The following is a 15,662-nucleotide window of genomic DNA, read 5'->3' as shown; positions in this document are numbered from 1 at the left end:
GAAGATCAAATGTTAACAAAGGCGTCTTACAGTTATTGCGGAAACAAGATGGTAGAAAACACACTGTTTTTCAGAAAAAGTTTGGTCATTTTTCGAACCCAGAAAGTGCTTTGTATATAGAGTTGACCATAATAATTAAGAAAATTGCTTCTACAGAAAATATCAAACCAAAGGCTAGGTGTAAAGCGAAAGGATATATAAAAGATCTTCTCAAGTTCAAAACAACTCGGACAGCACAAATGTTCCTTAAGATATTTCAAGTGACGACCTCTCTGTCAACCTATCTCCAAATAGAGGATGCTGCTAGTGTAGTCCTATCGGATGGTGCAGACTACTCTGTTCCAAGTGAAATAGTAGAGAGATGATTTTGAATCCGTTAAGAATGCAGCATTAAGCTTTGCAGAATGGACCAATAACAAATTTGAAGACTTAGAACGTGATTTCTTTCTTTTTTTTTTTTTTTTTCTATTGACCTGTCGACAATTCGCCTTCAGAGATGGACAAAGATTTTCTCGTAAATATGAAGATGAAGCTGCTTCTATCCAATGACCAGGAATTGCATCGAAGCATTCAATACAATATTGGACATGGTAGTTTCGAGTATTTCTTCAAGATTCAAGAAGCAATGTACTTTATGAATTATTTGGACCCTAGCCACTTCAACCAAGTAACAGAACTTCCAGACGTGCCTTTCGATAAACTTACATATTTTCTGAAAAACTTCAGTAAAGAAGTTTCCAAGGATACTATAAATGTATTCTCTTGGACTTTTGAAGGACGTGGATATCCTTGAAAGTCAGTCTTGATGACGAGCACAACCGAGAAAAAATGACTGTCCTGATGGTGCAAGTGATTCAGAATGAGGAGAAAATACATTTATTTACAAGGAAAGCGAATGCAAAACGTGTTGCAAAATTGTCCAATGTGCTGCTTTTTAATTTTGCAGAATTGTATATTTTGCAGTAATACTTATCCAGGTTTCCAGCATACAAATTTTTATTGACTTTGCCCGTAACTCAGGTAACATGTAAAAGAAATTTTTCAAAACTTAAATAAACTGAAATACATTAAAAATAGGATAACGAGTACCATGTGTCAGGAACATTTGAAAACATTTATGTTGATGTCTATTGAAAAAGATTTATTAAAAAATATTTCGAATACAAAAGTGATAGATACAGTAGCATCAAAAACTAGTACACTAAAACATCTGCTAATTTTTTAATATAGTATACGGTCTCCTTGAACTTCATATAATATTTTGAACAATTCAGAATAATATACTGATGAAAGAATACCAGGTTTTAATTGTCAATTGTTAATACTATTGATTTACTGTAGAAAGAAAACTGCAATTGATTTGTGACATTGAGATGCTGGTGGCCCTTGTGGGAGAAAGCGCCCGCGTCCCTCTAATAATGCCTATCCGTCTCTGGTCCAAAGCCTTTATATAGTGTGATGGAAATCAGCAAATATTCAAATATTGCATATGCAAGATTCTTGCTGGTCTTGGTCTGGCGAGAATCTTGCAGATATTGTCTTGGTGTTGCGAGAATCTTGCAGGCATGGTCTTAGTCTTAGTCTTGGTCTTGCATCGGTACTTTTCTCACCAGCAATCTGTTCAACTTTTAACCTTATTTTAGCCTGTATGTATATACTTATATACCGTCCTATCAAGTGGCACGTTTTGTCGCCTGTCATTATTTGATGACTGATTAGAAGACTCTTCACAAGTAGCCCTTCAGGCAAGTGGTACGTTTTGTCGCTTGTCATTATTTCAGGTGTTTTTAGAAAACCTTTCACAAGCATCCCTCAGGGTAAGTGGTACGTTTTGTCGGTGGTACGTTTTGTCGCTAGTACGTTTTGTCGCGTATTCATATTTGACGCCTACCGCTTCTTCCAATCACAATGGCTTTTGTCTTTCTAATATTTGTTTTCATTCCACATTCTTTACAGCTCTTCCTCAAGTATTCTAACATCTTATTTATTTTCTTTTGAGATTCCGCAACAAGCGCCATATCATCATCTACCAATCGTATACACCTAATAAGTTTACCTCATACTAAAAGAAACAAAAAATCAGAAAATTGGATACACTATTCTCTGATTATTGATTCAGTTTGTTTTGGGATGGAATTGTTGCATTTATTGTCGTTCCCTACAGAATTCATTGGAAAGATAGGAAGAAATGCCCTGCCATCTGTTGGGGATTAGCGCTTATTTGAACTCATCTTAATCATAATACGAAACTTTTGAATGAAATCTTTGTTTTACGTCCCACGAATATGCCGGGCAGGCTATAGAGGAGACGGTGATGATGAGAAATGAATGAAAATTGTGGAATGAAAGAATTGGGAGAAAAGAACTCCAAGAAAACCCACGCGAACACGGCGTTTGTCCAGCACAATGTTCACTTGGCCCGAGCTGGGATCGACCCAGGGACCACTTTTGAATGAAGTGTATTTGAATTACTGTTCTCTAAGTATTATTTGTCACAATTAAAGATGCATGTTTTTCGCGAAATAGTATATTTTGCCCTTTGAAGCAATGGAAAATATGAGAAAATATGTCCACTTAATCATTTATTTGACCTTATTAATTAAATTTTTTAAAGCTGTCAATCTTGGTAAAACAAAAAATATATTACGTTTGGCAGTTTTCGCAACACATAACACAAATAGTGGAGCAAGCAGGAAAGCAAACAAAATGTTCCATGCAATAGAAAAATAAAAATCACTTTAATGTTTAAAATTTATTAGGAATGCAGCATGTTAATGTTAGCGTAGTGAGTAATGTTCTTACTTATCAATCAACTGATCCATGTTCGAATCTTCATCAAGTACACTTTTTTTTTTTCCCTTGAAGGAAGAACTGTTTAATGTAGTATTAGAATATTAAGTCTGTTTTCATCCTGTTAGATTTTTTTTTCTAAAATGGTAGTGTAAGGTTACAAGTATAATTCTAGATCAAAAGTAAGGGTCTTCTAGATTTTTATTCCATTAATAAAATATAGTAATAAGCTTACATTCGAAACTAAATATACACGTAATTGAAACGAACATAGCAAGTTTCTACCATTTCTCACAACTACCATTTGGTCTATTGTCCGTCTGTCTGTCTGTTTCACTATAACTCTCATAGATCTTTTTTCGATTTTAATAAAACTTGGAATCTATCTATCTTCAATCTTCTTCTTCTCTTGGTTTATTGAGAAGAGGGCAGCAAACCGTGACGTAACAGACCATTTAGTGGGAAATGCATTCGTATTATTTAGTCTAAAGTGCATTATATTAAAAAATTCGTTTTCACTTTCTTTAGTTGCAGACTGACAAGGGAACATCTTATATTGAAAGTAGCATTGCCCAATCACACAATGCGCAATCGATAGAGAAGTGAAGAAAAATGAGAAATCCAAAGTTTTACGGCCCGACACCCAGAAACACAAGAGATACAGAGGATATAAGGATCTAGAATTAAGTGAAGATAGCAATGCAAAAGATACACTGACACAGAAAGAACTTCAAAATGATTAAAGTAATCAAAATGTCATTTACACAACGGTATAGTAAGCAAACATTGTACCTACAGACATGCTCAATAACATCATATGTAATGCAGTGTTGCCAACGGAGTACAAAATGAATTTTTGTTAAATGTCACGGAACACAAATTATAATATCTAGCAAATCTAATTATGAGTAGAACCATACCTGTGAAGTCTTGATGTACAGTGTTGCCAACGTTTGAGGATAGGCCTATATGAATACCTATATAAATCTTGGATGCAGAAGAGTACATACAGTCAGTGGCGTAGGGAAGGGGGGGCCCGAAGGGGCCGGCCCCCCCCCCCCAAAGAGGTCTGACAATGTACTTTGGTACTTTGATCTTTGTAATTTTTTATATATTTTTATGTTTATATATTTTTTTTGTTTGTAATTTTTCTATATGTGCCTATAACAGCACTTGCCCCCCCCAACACACATCCTGGCTACGCTACTGCATACAGTACACGATTCGAACTAGTTAAAACCAAAATATGAGACCACAAACAAGGATATGATCACTGAAGTATGAAATAAAGGACGAACCACAGTGTCGAAGCAGTTTTGTCCAAGTGAAAAATCAGAATAGTATCAAACACAACACATAAAACTGAAATGATGCATGCGCTTGGATTCACAATTGGTTAGCAGGCTCACTTTTCTGATGCACAATATGTTGTATCACCTCACACATTATTGGTAGTCAGTTTGGCACGCTCCGCAGTATGTTGATCCCTATGAGGAGAGGGTCGCTTGAGAACTTCATTTTGTGCTCAGTTGGCAACATTGCATTACATAAGATGTTATTGAGCATGTCTGTGGGTACAATGTTTGCTTACTATACTGTTATGTAAATGTCATTTTAATTATTTTAATCATCTTGAAGTTCTTTCTGTACCAGTGTATCTTTTGCATTGCTATCTTCACATGATTCTAGATCCTTCTTTCCTCTCTATCTCCTGTGTTTCTGGGTGTCGGCCCGTAAAACTTTCGATTTCTCACTTTTCTTCACTCCTCTATCGATTGAACATTGTTTGATTGGGCAATGCTACTATCAATATAAGATGTTCCCTTGTGAGTCAAGTGGTGCTAAAAATCATAAACTTTAAGCAATATAGGAACATAATGAGAAGGTACTCACATGTATTGGTCCCTCTGAAAGTTTCCATGTCATGACATGGAATCAAATTATTAACTCTTGTTCTAACCGTAGTATAAATTGGTAATAATGTTCTGTTTTGTTGTAGGTGTCCATGATGTCCGGGGATGGCTCGGTGGTGGTGCCGCATATCAAGAAGGAAGACGACACGGCTTTCCAACAGGCGTGCTCCTGTTCTCCTTCCAACAGCAACATTTATTCACCCACCACCACCACCGCCCTCCACAATGATGTGAGTAACAATTTCTCGATAGGGCTTCTTCTTCTTTTTTTAACAATGCTTTGTTTTGTATTAGGATGCTTTTCTATTTGTTGGCTTGATAAATATATAGGAACTTAAATTTCATTCGCTTCCAATCTAACTAGAGCCGTGGGGCCTTACTCAAAGTTATTATTATTATGTAATTACCGTCATACTAGGAGTTTGATCCTACAGTAGTCAGACCCTTAGTATGGCGTTAATCACATGTAAAAACGACTCTGAAAAGCCCCCTTGAAATTTTGTACAGGCACGTAAACCCGAAGTCAATACAATATTTTCACGTAATTTTCGCTGCAACTTATCGTATTACTATAAAATTAAGTTATTAATTGTCGTCTACCAAGTATATATATCCGTTATGCAATCAAAAATAATTTGGAGTTGGCATGTACAGTATAACAGCCAAGAGATCTTCGTGATTTAGCTTTCTCTAACCTTCAATAACTTTTTTTTTTTTAAGTTTAACGTCTCACCATTATGCACCGAGGCTAAGGAAAATGGAGGAACTCATTGAATGTGGCAACACACACACATACACATAAGTATATATATATGTATATATATTAGAGTTTATTTGCTTCGACTGTTATAAGCTTAAGGCATAAGTAAAAAGATACTAGGAACAAGTAATAAAGAAGCTAAATCTGCCTAATAGATAACAAAAAGAAATTATATGAAATACAGTGAGCTGATCAGTACGGGACCTTGTAACTACTCATGGGCCACCCTGTATAAATGCACTAAAAGAAGAAAATGTTTATTTAGGGAAATTAAAATGAAATAACAATAAGACTAAAAGCATTGGGCGCGATTTAATGTTTAATTGACGTCGTTAATATGCATAGAAACTTTTGTAACTTTTACCCCGCTAAAACAATTATTTTCCTTTTTTTAGTGCATTTGATTAAAAAACATCGTTTTAGCATTATTGTTCAAACTGTTGCAGATATAAAAAATATATTAAAATGCCTCAACTTAATTTTCTAGGAAGTACAAACTGATAAGTGTTGTTGCCTAGTTCATTCTCTAATTCTCTAACGTGATTATTTATATGAAGACGTAATAGTCTTCAAGAATGAGGAACGTTTCGACGGAAGTATTTCCAAGCTTCAGAGTACAACTAACTACGTGTCAGTGTCTCTCTCAGGTTCACCGGTGGTATTTCTACCTCTACTTGCATACCTTGCGCTGCGCTATAGTGGGTCACTCGAATATTTCCGAAACGGTGCGATATCAATGATGGACAAACCATGGGAGACACATTGATATGGTAGAAACAATGGAAGCAGTAATCAATATACCGTAAGCGTAGTTAAGGGGACGATGATAATTACTACTAGAAGCACCACTTGATTATTGCAATCTTGGGAGTGTCACATGCCACTCAAGAAAGGGTGCGCAACATTATTAGAGGAAATTCTCAAAATTCGAACGAAAACATTAATTTTCATTGCATGATGAGCATCCTGTCATCTAGTTGAGTATCTTTACGAACATCCTGTATATCTCTGGAGCGATGCAGTATCACCTATATATAGTCATAGATTTTTTTGTTTCCTGTTCTTAGAGAAATCGCCTACTGAGATTCAAGCATAATTAAATGTGAGTCGTTGCAATTTCTGTGAACACTCTGAACAGGATGGCAATAGACCTGTACTGGAAGGTCTGCTGGATGTATATGCTGGAATGTCTGCACTGGGAGACCAATGACAACGAAGCATCGAAAAATATGAGTTTCGTTTCACTTGTGAAACGTTGATAGATTTCCAGTGTTGGAGCTGGAACGTCTGCCACTTCAGATGTCAATAAAGAAACATGGGCGAACACAGAACGCTCAATTGATTTTAAATTAAAGTAATATCTCTATCTCTTGTCGTTTTTGCTCTGATACTTGTCAAAGACTGGCGGACAGAGTCATTCAATAAGACGATGAACATTGATCCTGGAGGGGGGGGGGGGCATCTCCGAAATTAGCTTAAGACCCCGTATTTGTATTAAAATCATTATTGTTGTCTTGTCAGACGCATTTTAGACCTCGCGTAGCGTAGTCGCTAACGCTCTTATCTTTGGTATGAACGGTCCTGGGTTCGATTCCCGGTGGGGACACTCTGTCGAAGAAGCGTAAAAGCATTTTCAAACCTGAGTAAGGTTTTCCCCCATTCACACCAGGCAAATGTCGGGATGGTACCTAACATATAGGTCCCAGGTCGCTTCCTTCCTTCCCTTTCATCGGATAGTGTGATCATCGAGGGTCGTCATCCCTCATACGTGACGAGCTAACATGACTATAGATGCCGAAAGTCGAGAAATCTAATTCCTAAATCTTGTTAGACGATTTCTTCAATGGGCCTTCCTGAAGCTATACTGAAATCGATGCCACATACTGACTTCTCATACTAGCATAGTTGGGACTGATGTTTCAATGCACTTTCTATGACTATTGTCTGTAAATGATTCTTTCATCTCTTCATTAATTGGATGATCATTGCTATTCATACACACCATAAATATGACAAATATGATATGACATCTATAATAAATAAGGGATTTATTAATTCAATGAATATACCGACAAAATAACTATGTATATTTGGCATGCACACACCACACCTAACCTTTCTGAACGTGTTTAAATGTTGTACTCACTCTTGTGTCCGTAGCTCTCTAAAGTTTATTTACTTAATAATTTGGCCCGAGGGATAGCCATAATCACAAGCATAAGTTAATATTTCCACTCATAATTGAAATCTTCCACTTCGCGTTATTACACACAACCTTACGAAAGAAAACCTAGGCCTACTTCAGTGTTACGAAAACCGCTAAAATTATCAGTTAAACCGGACTTTTTTTTTTTAACTACGTATCATACGAAAAATGGATTGTTGCTAGTCCCGATTTCTGGCATCAAGGTCAAATCGAAGGCCAAATAATTAAAAACTTTCAATTCAAATTTCGAGCTTTCGCTTCTACTTCTCGCTAATGCTGCACTCTCTATGTTTTTGTTTTTTCTCAAATATCGGTTCTATGACGGAGCTCAGGAAATCAATACTTACAATTACTTTACTGTTAGGTTACAGATGAGTTGATTCACTATGTGCTACGTTATCAAATGGAGTATAAACATTACATTGAAGTTTTTCAGACAACATTATTGGCGTGGACAGCAAACTGTACAGCGTAAAGAAAGGTGGAAAGTCAATGGTTAACTTTAAAAAGCCCGCTCCAGTTGAAGTGCTTATACAGACACCGGCAATGAATGACACGGAAAATCAGTCGTATTAGCAAATGCTGAAACAAATCTTATGCAGTTACTCCCCTTCACTAACGTGTCTGCTCACTACTAACGTATCCTCAGCATGTTCTTTAACATGTACCCACGAGAAAATATATAATTCAGATTTTGAGTACAGTTTCAAAAGTTGATTTCCGTAAATTGTAAAAGGCAGTGATTTTCATACAATAATTGTCCATTTATGTTCTATTAAGTCCACTTGTTCTATTTATTGGATATTACTAAACTAAAATGAAATATAACAAAAATTAAAACAAGATGATAATCGATACAAATGTAGAGGATGGATATGACATGCCCGAGTATGATGGAAAAAGCCATTTGTTTACTTCTTGGCCAACCGCTAAGAGCATTTATAAATCCATATGCTATTTTGTTACGCGCAATTAGTACATTCAAATTGACGAACGACGACGAACTGAAGGGTATGAGGCTACCGTTGCAAGTAACAACTGTAGTCATAATAATATAGTTCAACTAAGCAACGGTAAAAATAGTGGGGGAATTAGAAATGACTTTCCTAATCGTTTCCTTTATACCCCATCTCACCTTTCACTGAATGTTTATGATAAACGGAGACCGAGAAATAGGTTGTTGTTTCTGTCAGAAACCTTCTCAAGCACCAGTGCAAGGGTAATCACACTAAGAGCTTGGCAGGTATCTTTACTATGAATAAAACTGTGGTGTACGAATACTTTTTTTTCGGTGGGGGTAAGACGTGAAATCAGCAAACTACGGCGCAACTGGTGAACTAATGGTGCAATGTAGTGTGGACGTAAATGCATAGGGTTTATAGATATGACATAAGGTAAATAGGGGGAATACAGGCATCGGGGAATATGGGCGGAAATAAGCACAACACCGCAAGTATAAGATGAAATTTCTTGATGCGTGGGTTGGAAGCACTGTTGGAGTCTTGATTGCGACTGTAAGTTTTATGAAACGTGGAAGCAGAAATTTAAGAGAATATTAACGGTTTGAAGATAAGTGATGTACAATTTTCTTGCCCCATAAAATGCCTGTTGTTATTCTGCGCCTGTAAAACGTAAGATATTGTCCGGATATATAAAACAATTACAAAAACTTGGTTATCTATGTGTAGAGCCCAAGGTGTTTCCCTTTGTTCGCAAGGCACTGCGCGCGTTGCAGAATCGTGTACGAACAGTGTTGCAAACCTAAGTAAAGTATAGCAAGATGGGGGTAATATGAGATGAGGGATTCGGGGAAATATGAGTACGTGAATTTACGTGGGGTAAATATGTGTACGTGAGTAATATGGTCAAGAGACAAAAGGTCTCGTGAAAGCGACACAGGGTACGTTTCAAATACAGGGCTCAATAGGTTAAGCCTCGCAAGTATGAGTCCTGTCCCATCGCGTGAAAAATAGTAAATAAAAAATAAAAAGACATTCAAAGTTGGGAAATGTCCTGTTATACATAAAACAAATATAATGTTTCACGTAAATTTTAGGTACAGTAGGCAGTTCCAAAGAATTGACAGAAGTCGAAAATATTCTGATATTGGAAAAAGAGAAGGAAGTCTACAACGACAAAGAAAGGTAAAATGACGATGAATACCAAAGTTTCTGAGAATGACACTGACTCTCAATGTTCAGTGTGCCAAGGGTGGTACCATGTTGATTACAATGGAGAAGAGTGGGTCAAGTGTACCCGATGTTTGATGTGGTATCATTTTGCGTGTGTTCATTTTGAAACCAAGAAGTTCATCTGTCCTCAGTGTCCTTAAGCCGAATTCTTAACTTCATTACTTTTATGTAATGTTTTTCGTTTATAAGTTCATTTTTCGTAATATTGAGTTCCTAATATTGTCTATAAGAGTATGTTTGTCACTACTTCTTGTTCTAAAGCTTATTATTATAGAATTTATGTGTACTGTGAGATGGTTAGTTAATGTATTTCTATTGCTCATATTCTCTACACTCTAACCCATATTACCCTTAATTTTATGTTTAATATGGGTTATTTCACATGTGTCGCAATTATGCGTGTAGTACTAAACAGTAAGCGTAATGTACTAATGTTTGCTAATATTTCTATGACGTAATGCTCAAGCTTTGTTAGTACCAAATGTCGATTCACTTGTTTAATAAATTAACTGAAATACAGAGTTTTATTTCAGAAACTTCCCATATTCCCCCTATGTACCCTATATCAGTTTAGTTTACTTATTAAACAATCGTGAACAGGCGTTCATTTTTTAAAAATAATAACTGTACGAATACTTTTTCGAGTCACTGTATGTTTCTGATCGTCACTAGACTTCGTCCTTAATGGATAGGCATATTGGATTGTACTACTGAAATCAAAGAAACAATGCATTATTTCCATAGATTCGTTGAATTAGGTACAAACCATAATCTGAGTAGAATACACGTGTTCTACATTTAAAAAATAATAATAATAGAAAATCAATAATACATAAGATTGTGCAAAAATTATGTGAAATGTGTAAAATACATCTTCAAGATATTAACAAATACCTCAAGATATCAACTTACGCAGTTTTTTTTCTGTAAGTTTCGCGTCCCATTTCAGCGCCAAGATTATTGAGGCGTTAACCTATAGCTTAAGGTGGAATCCGAACCATTGTAATGGGTTCACATTTTAAACTCTCTGCTCTGCTACTGGGAATTGAACCTTGGGCTACCACCAAAAGCTCACGCGCTTGCCACTAGACCAACGGGGAGAGTTTATGCGTTCGATGTATCATTATGAGTGTATCATGTTTGATGCATTAGAATAGGTAATTTGATCTACTTCGAACTAATGGAACTGTGAAGTGTTTAAAAATTCATATGGATGCATTTCTAGTATTCCCTTAGCGGATGTCGAAGATTGTCATCAAATGTGTTACGGAGATTCTTGGTTTGTATTGGTTTGCATGTATAGTTATTTTCTGTGTGTTAGCAAAGTGAAGGCTTCATTCATTGATACTGTCATATCACGTTTAAGATTGATATTTTTTTAAAGTTAGAATTAAAAAATAAAAAATATTTTGGTTTTCGCGATAATCATTGTACTATATACCATTGCATTGTTTATTTCTGTTTGATTTGTTTTACTTTTAAAATAGCATTGTAAACTGATATGCTGTAAAACAGTGTTTCTCAAACATATTTATTTTAGTTTTGACATTCCACATTATGCGCCGAGGCTGAGAGAATCGGTGGTGATGATGATAAACGAAATGAGGGTATGAAGAAATTGGAAGAAACGGGACAATCCCGAGAAAAAACTATGTACATTATTTTTGTTCATTGCAAAGCACATTTGGGGACCTGGAATCGAACCCAGGCCCCCCACGCATCACAGGTGAGCGCTTGGCGCTCTATTTTAGCTAGACAGCATTGTGGGCTATCGCTGTCCCTCAAACCCTTTTAAAATGGGGAATACCTTTATTAGTCAGAATGTGTATGGAACACCTTACTCTTTCTCCCTTTGAGTTGTGTGTTTGTTCAATATTTGTTGACACGGTATACTTAAAGCTTAAAAAGTAGTATTGGATTGAGGAATGATTAATGGACATTTTTTTTTAAAATTTAAAAATGCGCCTAGAAATAAGAAGAAGGTTTTATATTATTTAAAAGAGAATTGTTGTTTATACAAGATAGTGCGTTTTGATTTTAAAAAAAAATCATTGATTTTTGCCTTTTCAGAGCAGGGGCGTTATTTAGGGGGGGCAGGGAGGGGAATTTGCCGCCCCCTGAGTTTGAGATGTATATAGATTTTATCAATAGACTAGTAGTAAATCAGTGAGAAACGCGAAATTTTACTAATATCAAGGGGTCTTGCCCCCCCAAGCAAAATCTGAAATGGCGCTCCTGTTTCAGATCATTAAAATGAAATGTCAAAATTGCATTTTCGACACAATTCACTTTTTGCAAGTAATCGAGGTGCTAAGGCCGCCTAAGCTACTCGTGATATTTGTGCTGTGTATGGAGAAGGAACAATGCCTCAAATTACTGCTCACTGTACTTCAAAATTGGGAATTGTTGTTGGGAGTTCTAAAGAAGATTGGGTTGAAATGGAAAAATCAAAGACTCATAAGAAACTTACACATGAACCAACAAGTAAGTGTTAGGATAGGGGAAGAACTGACGGAGGAGAGTGCAGTTCGACAAGGATACTGTCTCTCGCCAACACTATTTAATATCTATCTAGAAAAGATAGTGAAAAAGAGCCTACATGATGAAGACGGCAGTTCAGTAGGAGGTAGAATGATTAGATGCATAAAATTTGCAGACGATATGGCGCTTGTTGCAGAATCTGAAAAGAAAATAAGATGTTAGAAAGACAAAAGCCATGGTGATTGGAACGAAGCGGTCTGTGTCAAATATAAAAGTGGGAGGGAAGAAAATAGAACAAGTGAATAGTTTTCGATATCTAGGTAGTATTCTTAGTAATGACACGAAGTGCGAAGGTGAAATAAAAGCAAGAATAGGAATGGTGAAAGAAGCCTTTAGGAGGAAGAAAAGTCTGTTGTGTGGAACTTTGAATGAAGATTTGAGCAAAAGACTCATAAAACGCTTCGTGTGGAATATTGTACTGTATGGGGCGGAAACATGGATATTAGTTAAAAGTGATTAAAAACGACAGGAAGCCTTCGAAATGTGGGTGTGGAGAAGAATGGAAAGAATTAGTTGGGTCGAGCGGAAAACGAATGAGAGGGTGTTAGAAATGGTGGGGAAGAAAAGAACACTTTCAGATATCATTGAAAAGAGGAAGAGAAACTGGTTGGGACATTGCCTGAGAAGAAATTGTATCATGACAGACGTGCTAGAAGGTATGGTGACAGGGAAGAGAAGGAGAGGACGAAGGAGGTGACAATTAAACAAAGAAAAACATAATGAACCATCTTCACTCAATTTGCAAGGTTCAGAAACTCGGCGCTAGGCCAGATACTTTAAGCGAAAACAGCAAAAATCGACACTCCGCAATCGCCCATATTTGTTTGCTCGCTCGATATCACTCAACAATGATCACACACAACATTTTCTTTACCACAGTGTTATACTGGCGATGAAAAATGGCGTCTTTACAGCAATAGGCTATGAGCTAGCGCTACTTTACGATGCTTTAGAGTGGTTGTTCACATACACAGTGGCAGTGATTGTTTAAGGAACTTGCGTTAATTACCTCTGACCTTACCCGCTCAGACATGTCGTCACTTATGGATTTGATCAACTTCAAATTTCAGTTTTTTGGTTGTTTTTTACAGTTAGATTGGCATTTTGTCCTAGTATGCAGCGAAAAGAATGGCTGAGTCCTGAATGCGATGTTATTCACCACACGCTTAAGTAATCTGGAATTGAACGGGGGATCACACAGGTGACATGCTCTATTAGGAATTTAAAGAAAAACTAACTAAGTGCCATTTTTTAAAAATCGTACAGTGGGGTTACAACTAAAGCATCGAATTATTCTGATCGACTAAACTGTCCACAGATTTGAACGTTAACTTGTAGGCCAGTGGTTCTCAAACTTGTTGTTAACGAGACCCACGTTAAACATTAAAATGTACTTTGTGGCCCACCTACTTTTATTACGAAATAGTGGTATTTCAAACCAATTAAATTTTGTAAATCATATTTCTAATTTTTCCATAGAAAGGTAACACAGAGCTACAGTATTCTCAATGCAATGCCTTACCCCATAACAGATTTTGACTCCCCATTATCTTTCCATCCTAACCCAGCATCTCTACTGATAGTACTTTCTTTACAACATATGTTTCTGCATCAAAATACAATTTTCACAATTCAATAGAAACGGCCCACGACCCACTAATGAGTCGCGACTCACACTTTGAGAAACATTGTTGTAGGCTACGATCAGTTTATACATTAATATAAATAGCTTATAGGCTACGATCAGTTTATACATCAATATAAATAGCTTATAGGCTACGATCAGTTTATACATCAATATAAATAGCTTATAGGCTACGATCAGTTTATACATCAATATAAATAGCTTATAGGCTACGATCAGTTTATACATCAATATAAATAGCTTATAGGCTACGATCAGTTTATACATCAATATAAATGCCTTATAGGCTACGATCAGTTTATACATCAATATAAATAGCTCTCCCCCCTCATACTCTCCCGAACATCATATAAGATAGTTATTAGCATAATTTGAATTTGTGCTAACTTCCTAGCAGTGGCAACTCTTGAGGGAAGCCACATCGGTAAAAAATTAATTGATTGTTACCGGTATAAATTAGGGGAGAAAGAATCTTACCTACCTTAAACAGCTTTCTCAAACTGTATGGAGCTTTCTTCCCTTAGCTTCTAGCGATATATATATATAGTAGCGGATCCAGGATATGATCAAGGGAAGGGCTAAACCATAATTTGCCGTTTTATCCAGTGTAAAGCAGAATTGAAGCCCATTTTATCCAGTGTAAACCTGAGCGTCAAGGGGAGGCTATAGCCCCTTAGCCCCCCTTGGATCCGCTCTTGTATATATATATAATATTATCAATGTGACTTCCCTGGAAGAGTGGTCATTACATAATAGTAGATATCAGTGTGAAAGGCACGGTAGTTCACCTCTGGTGTTAAGGGTTCCTGGTTCGATCCCTGCCATGTGTGTTGGTGGAGGACAACATCGTGTTTACGGGTCTCTCGTGTTTCCTTCCACATTCTCATTTCAACAATTATTTCACCATCATACACTTTTATGAATCATCCGTTTGCTTTAGCTTAAAGGGCTTAAATGTCGACGTTAAACTAGAATTTTAATTTAATTCTCTCATTTAGTATCGCTGTATTCTCAGCTCATTTATTTTTTAAATTTTACTTGCTAAAAGTTTATATTTAACTAGTAGAATGCCCGTTTTTCGCACGGGGAGAATACTTTTCATTTTGCGGCATCGGAAGTGTCACTGTTCGTCTCAGTGACCCCGAAAACTAAGGATTCGTCACTAATCAGTCATTTTCGATCATATATACAAGGTGCGGAAATAGTCCAGGAACGGTTCAATATCTCGCGAAGTATAAAGATCAGCAAAACAAAAATAGCATGTGTTTAAATAGTTTTGAAATAGCTATCCAATCGTACCAAACGCAACCCCCTATCCCCATCCCCTTTGGGGTAGGAGTAACTTTAAAATTTTAAATGGAAACCCCTGTTTCTTACTGCACATTTGGATTCTCCATAAAAAGTGACAGTGATTTGACCCAAAATTGAAAACAGTGTTATCGCAGATGGCGCTTCAATCGACATACAAAAAAAGCGGTGCACCAAAACATTACGAAAATGGTAGTTGACAGGCCCATGCTCTATGGCCGTACTTTTAGCGTGTTGGATTGCGGAGTCCGAGGTCCTGAGTTCGATCCCCGTTCAAGGCAATCTTTTTTTCCTTTATTTCCCCTAA

At 36.6% G+C, this 15,662-nt stretch overlaps 1 protein-coding gene across 3 annotated transcripts in view; it reads left to right on the top strand.

Moving 5' to 3' along the window:
• ERR (estrogen-related receptor) overlaps window positions 1-15,662 on the top strand; it is a 217,040-nt gene that overhangs the window by 151,636 nt on the left and 49,742 nt on the right. For all 3 annotated transcript variants that reach the window (XM_081730137.1, XM_081730138.1, XM_081730136.1), the window contains one exon: window positions 4,790-4,933. In XM_081730137.1, coding sequence (XP_081586263.1) covers window positions 4,796-4,933 — 138 coding nt within the window. In that variant the 5' untranslated portion in view covers window positions 4,790-4,795. The remainder of the gene's footprint in view (window positions 1-4,789; window positions 4,934-15,662) is intronic.

Source organism: Thermobia domestica, chromosome 11 (genome assembly GCF_964235325.1).
Source record: "Thermobia domestica chromosome 11, izTheDome1.hap1.1, whole genome shotgun sequence".
NCBI classification, from domain to species: Eukaryota; Metazoa; Arthropoda; class Insecta; order Zygentoma; family Lepismatidae; genus Thermobia; species Thermobia domestica.
Note: the sequence above shows the minus strand (reverse complement) of the source record. Positions and strands in the feature narration are given on the sequence as shown.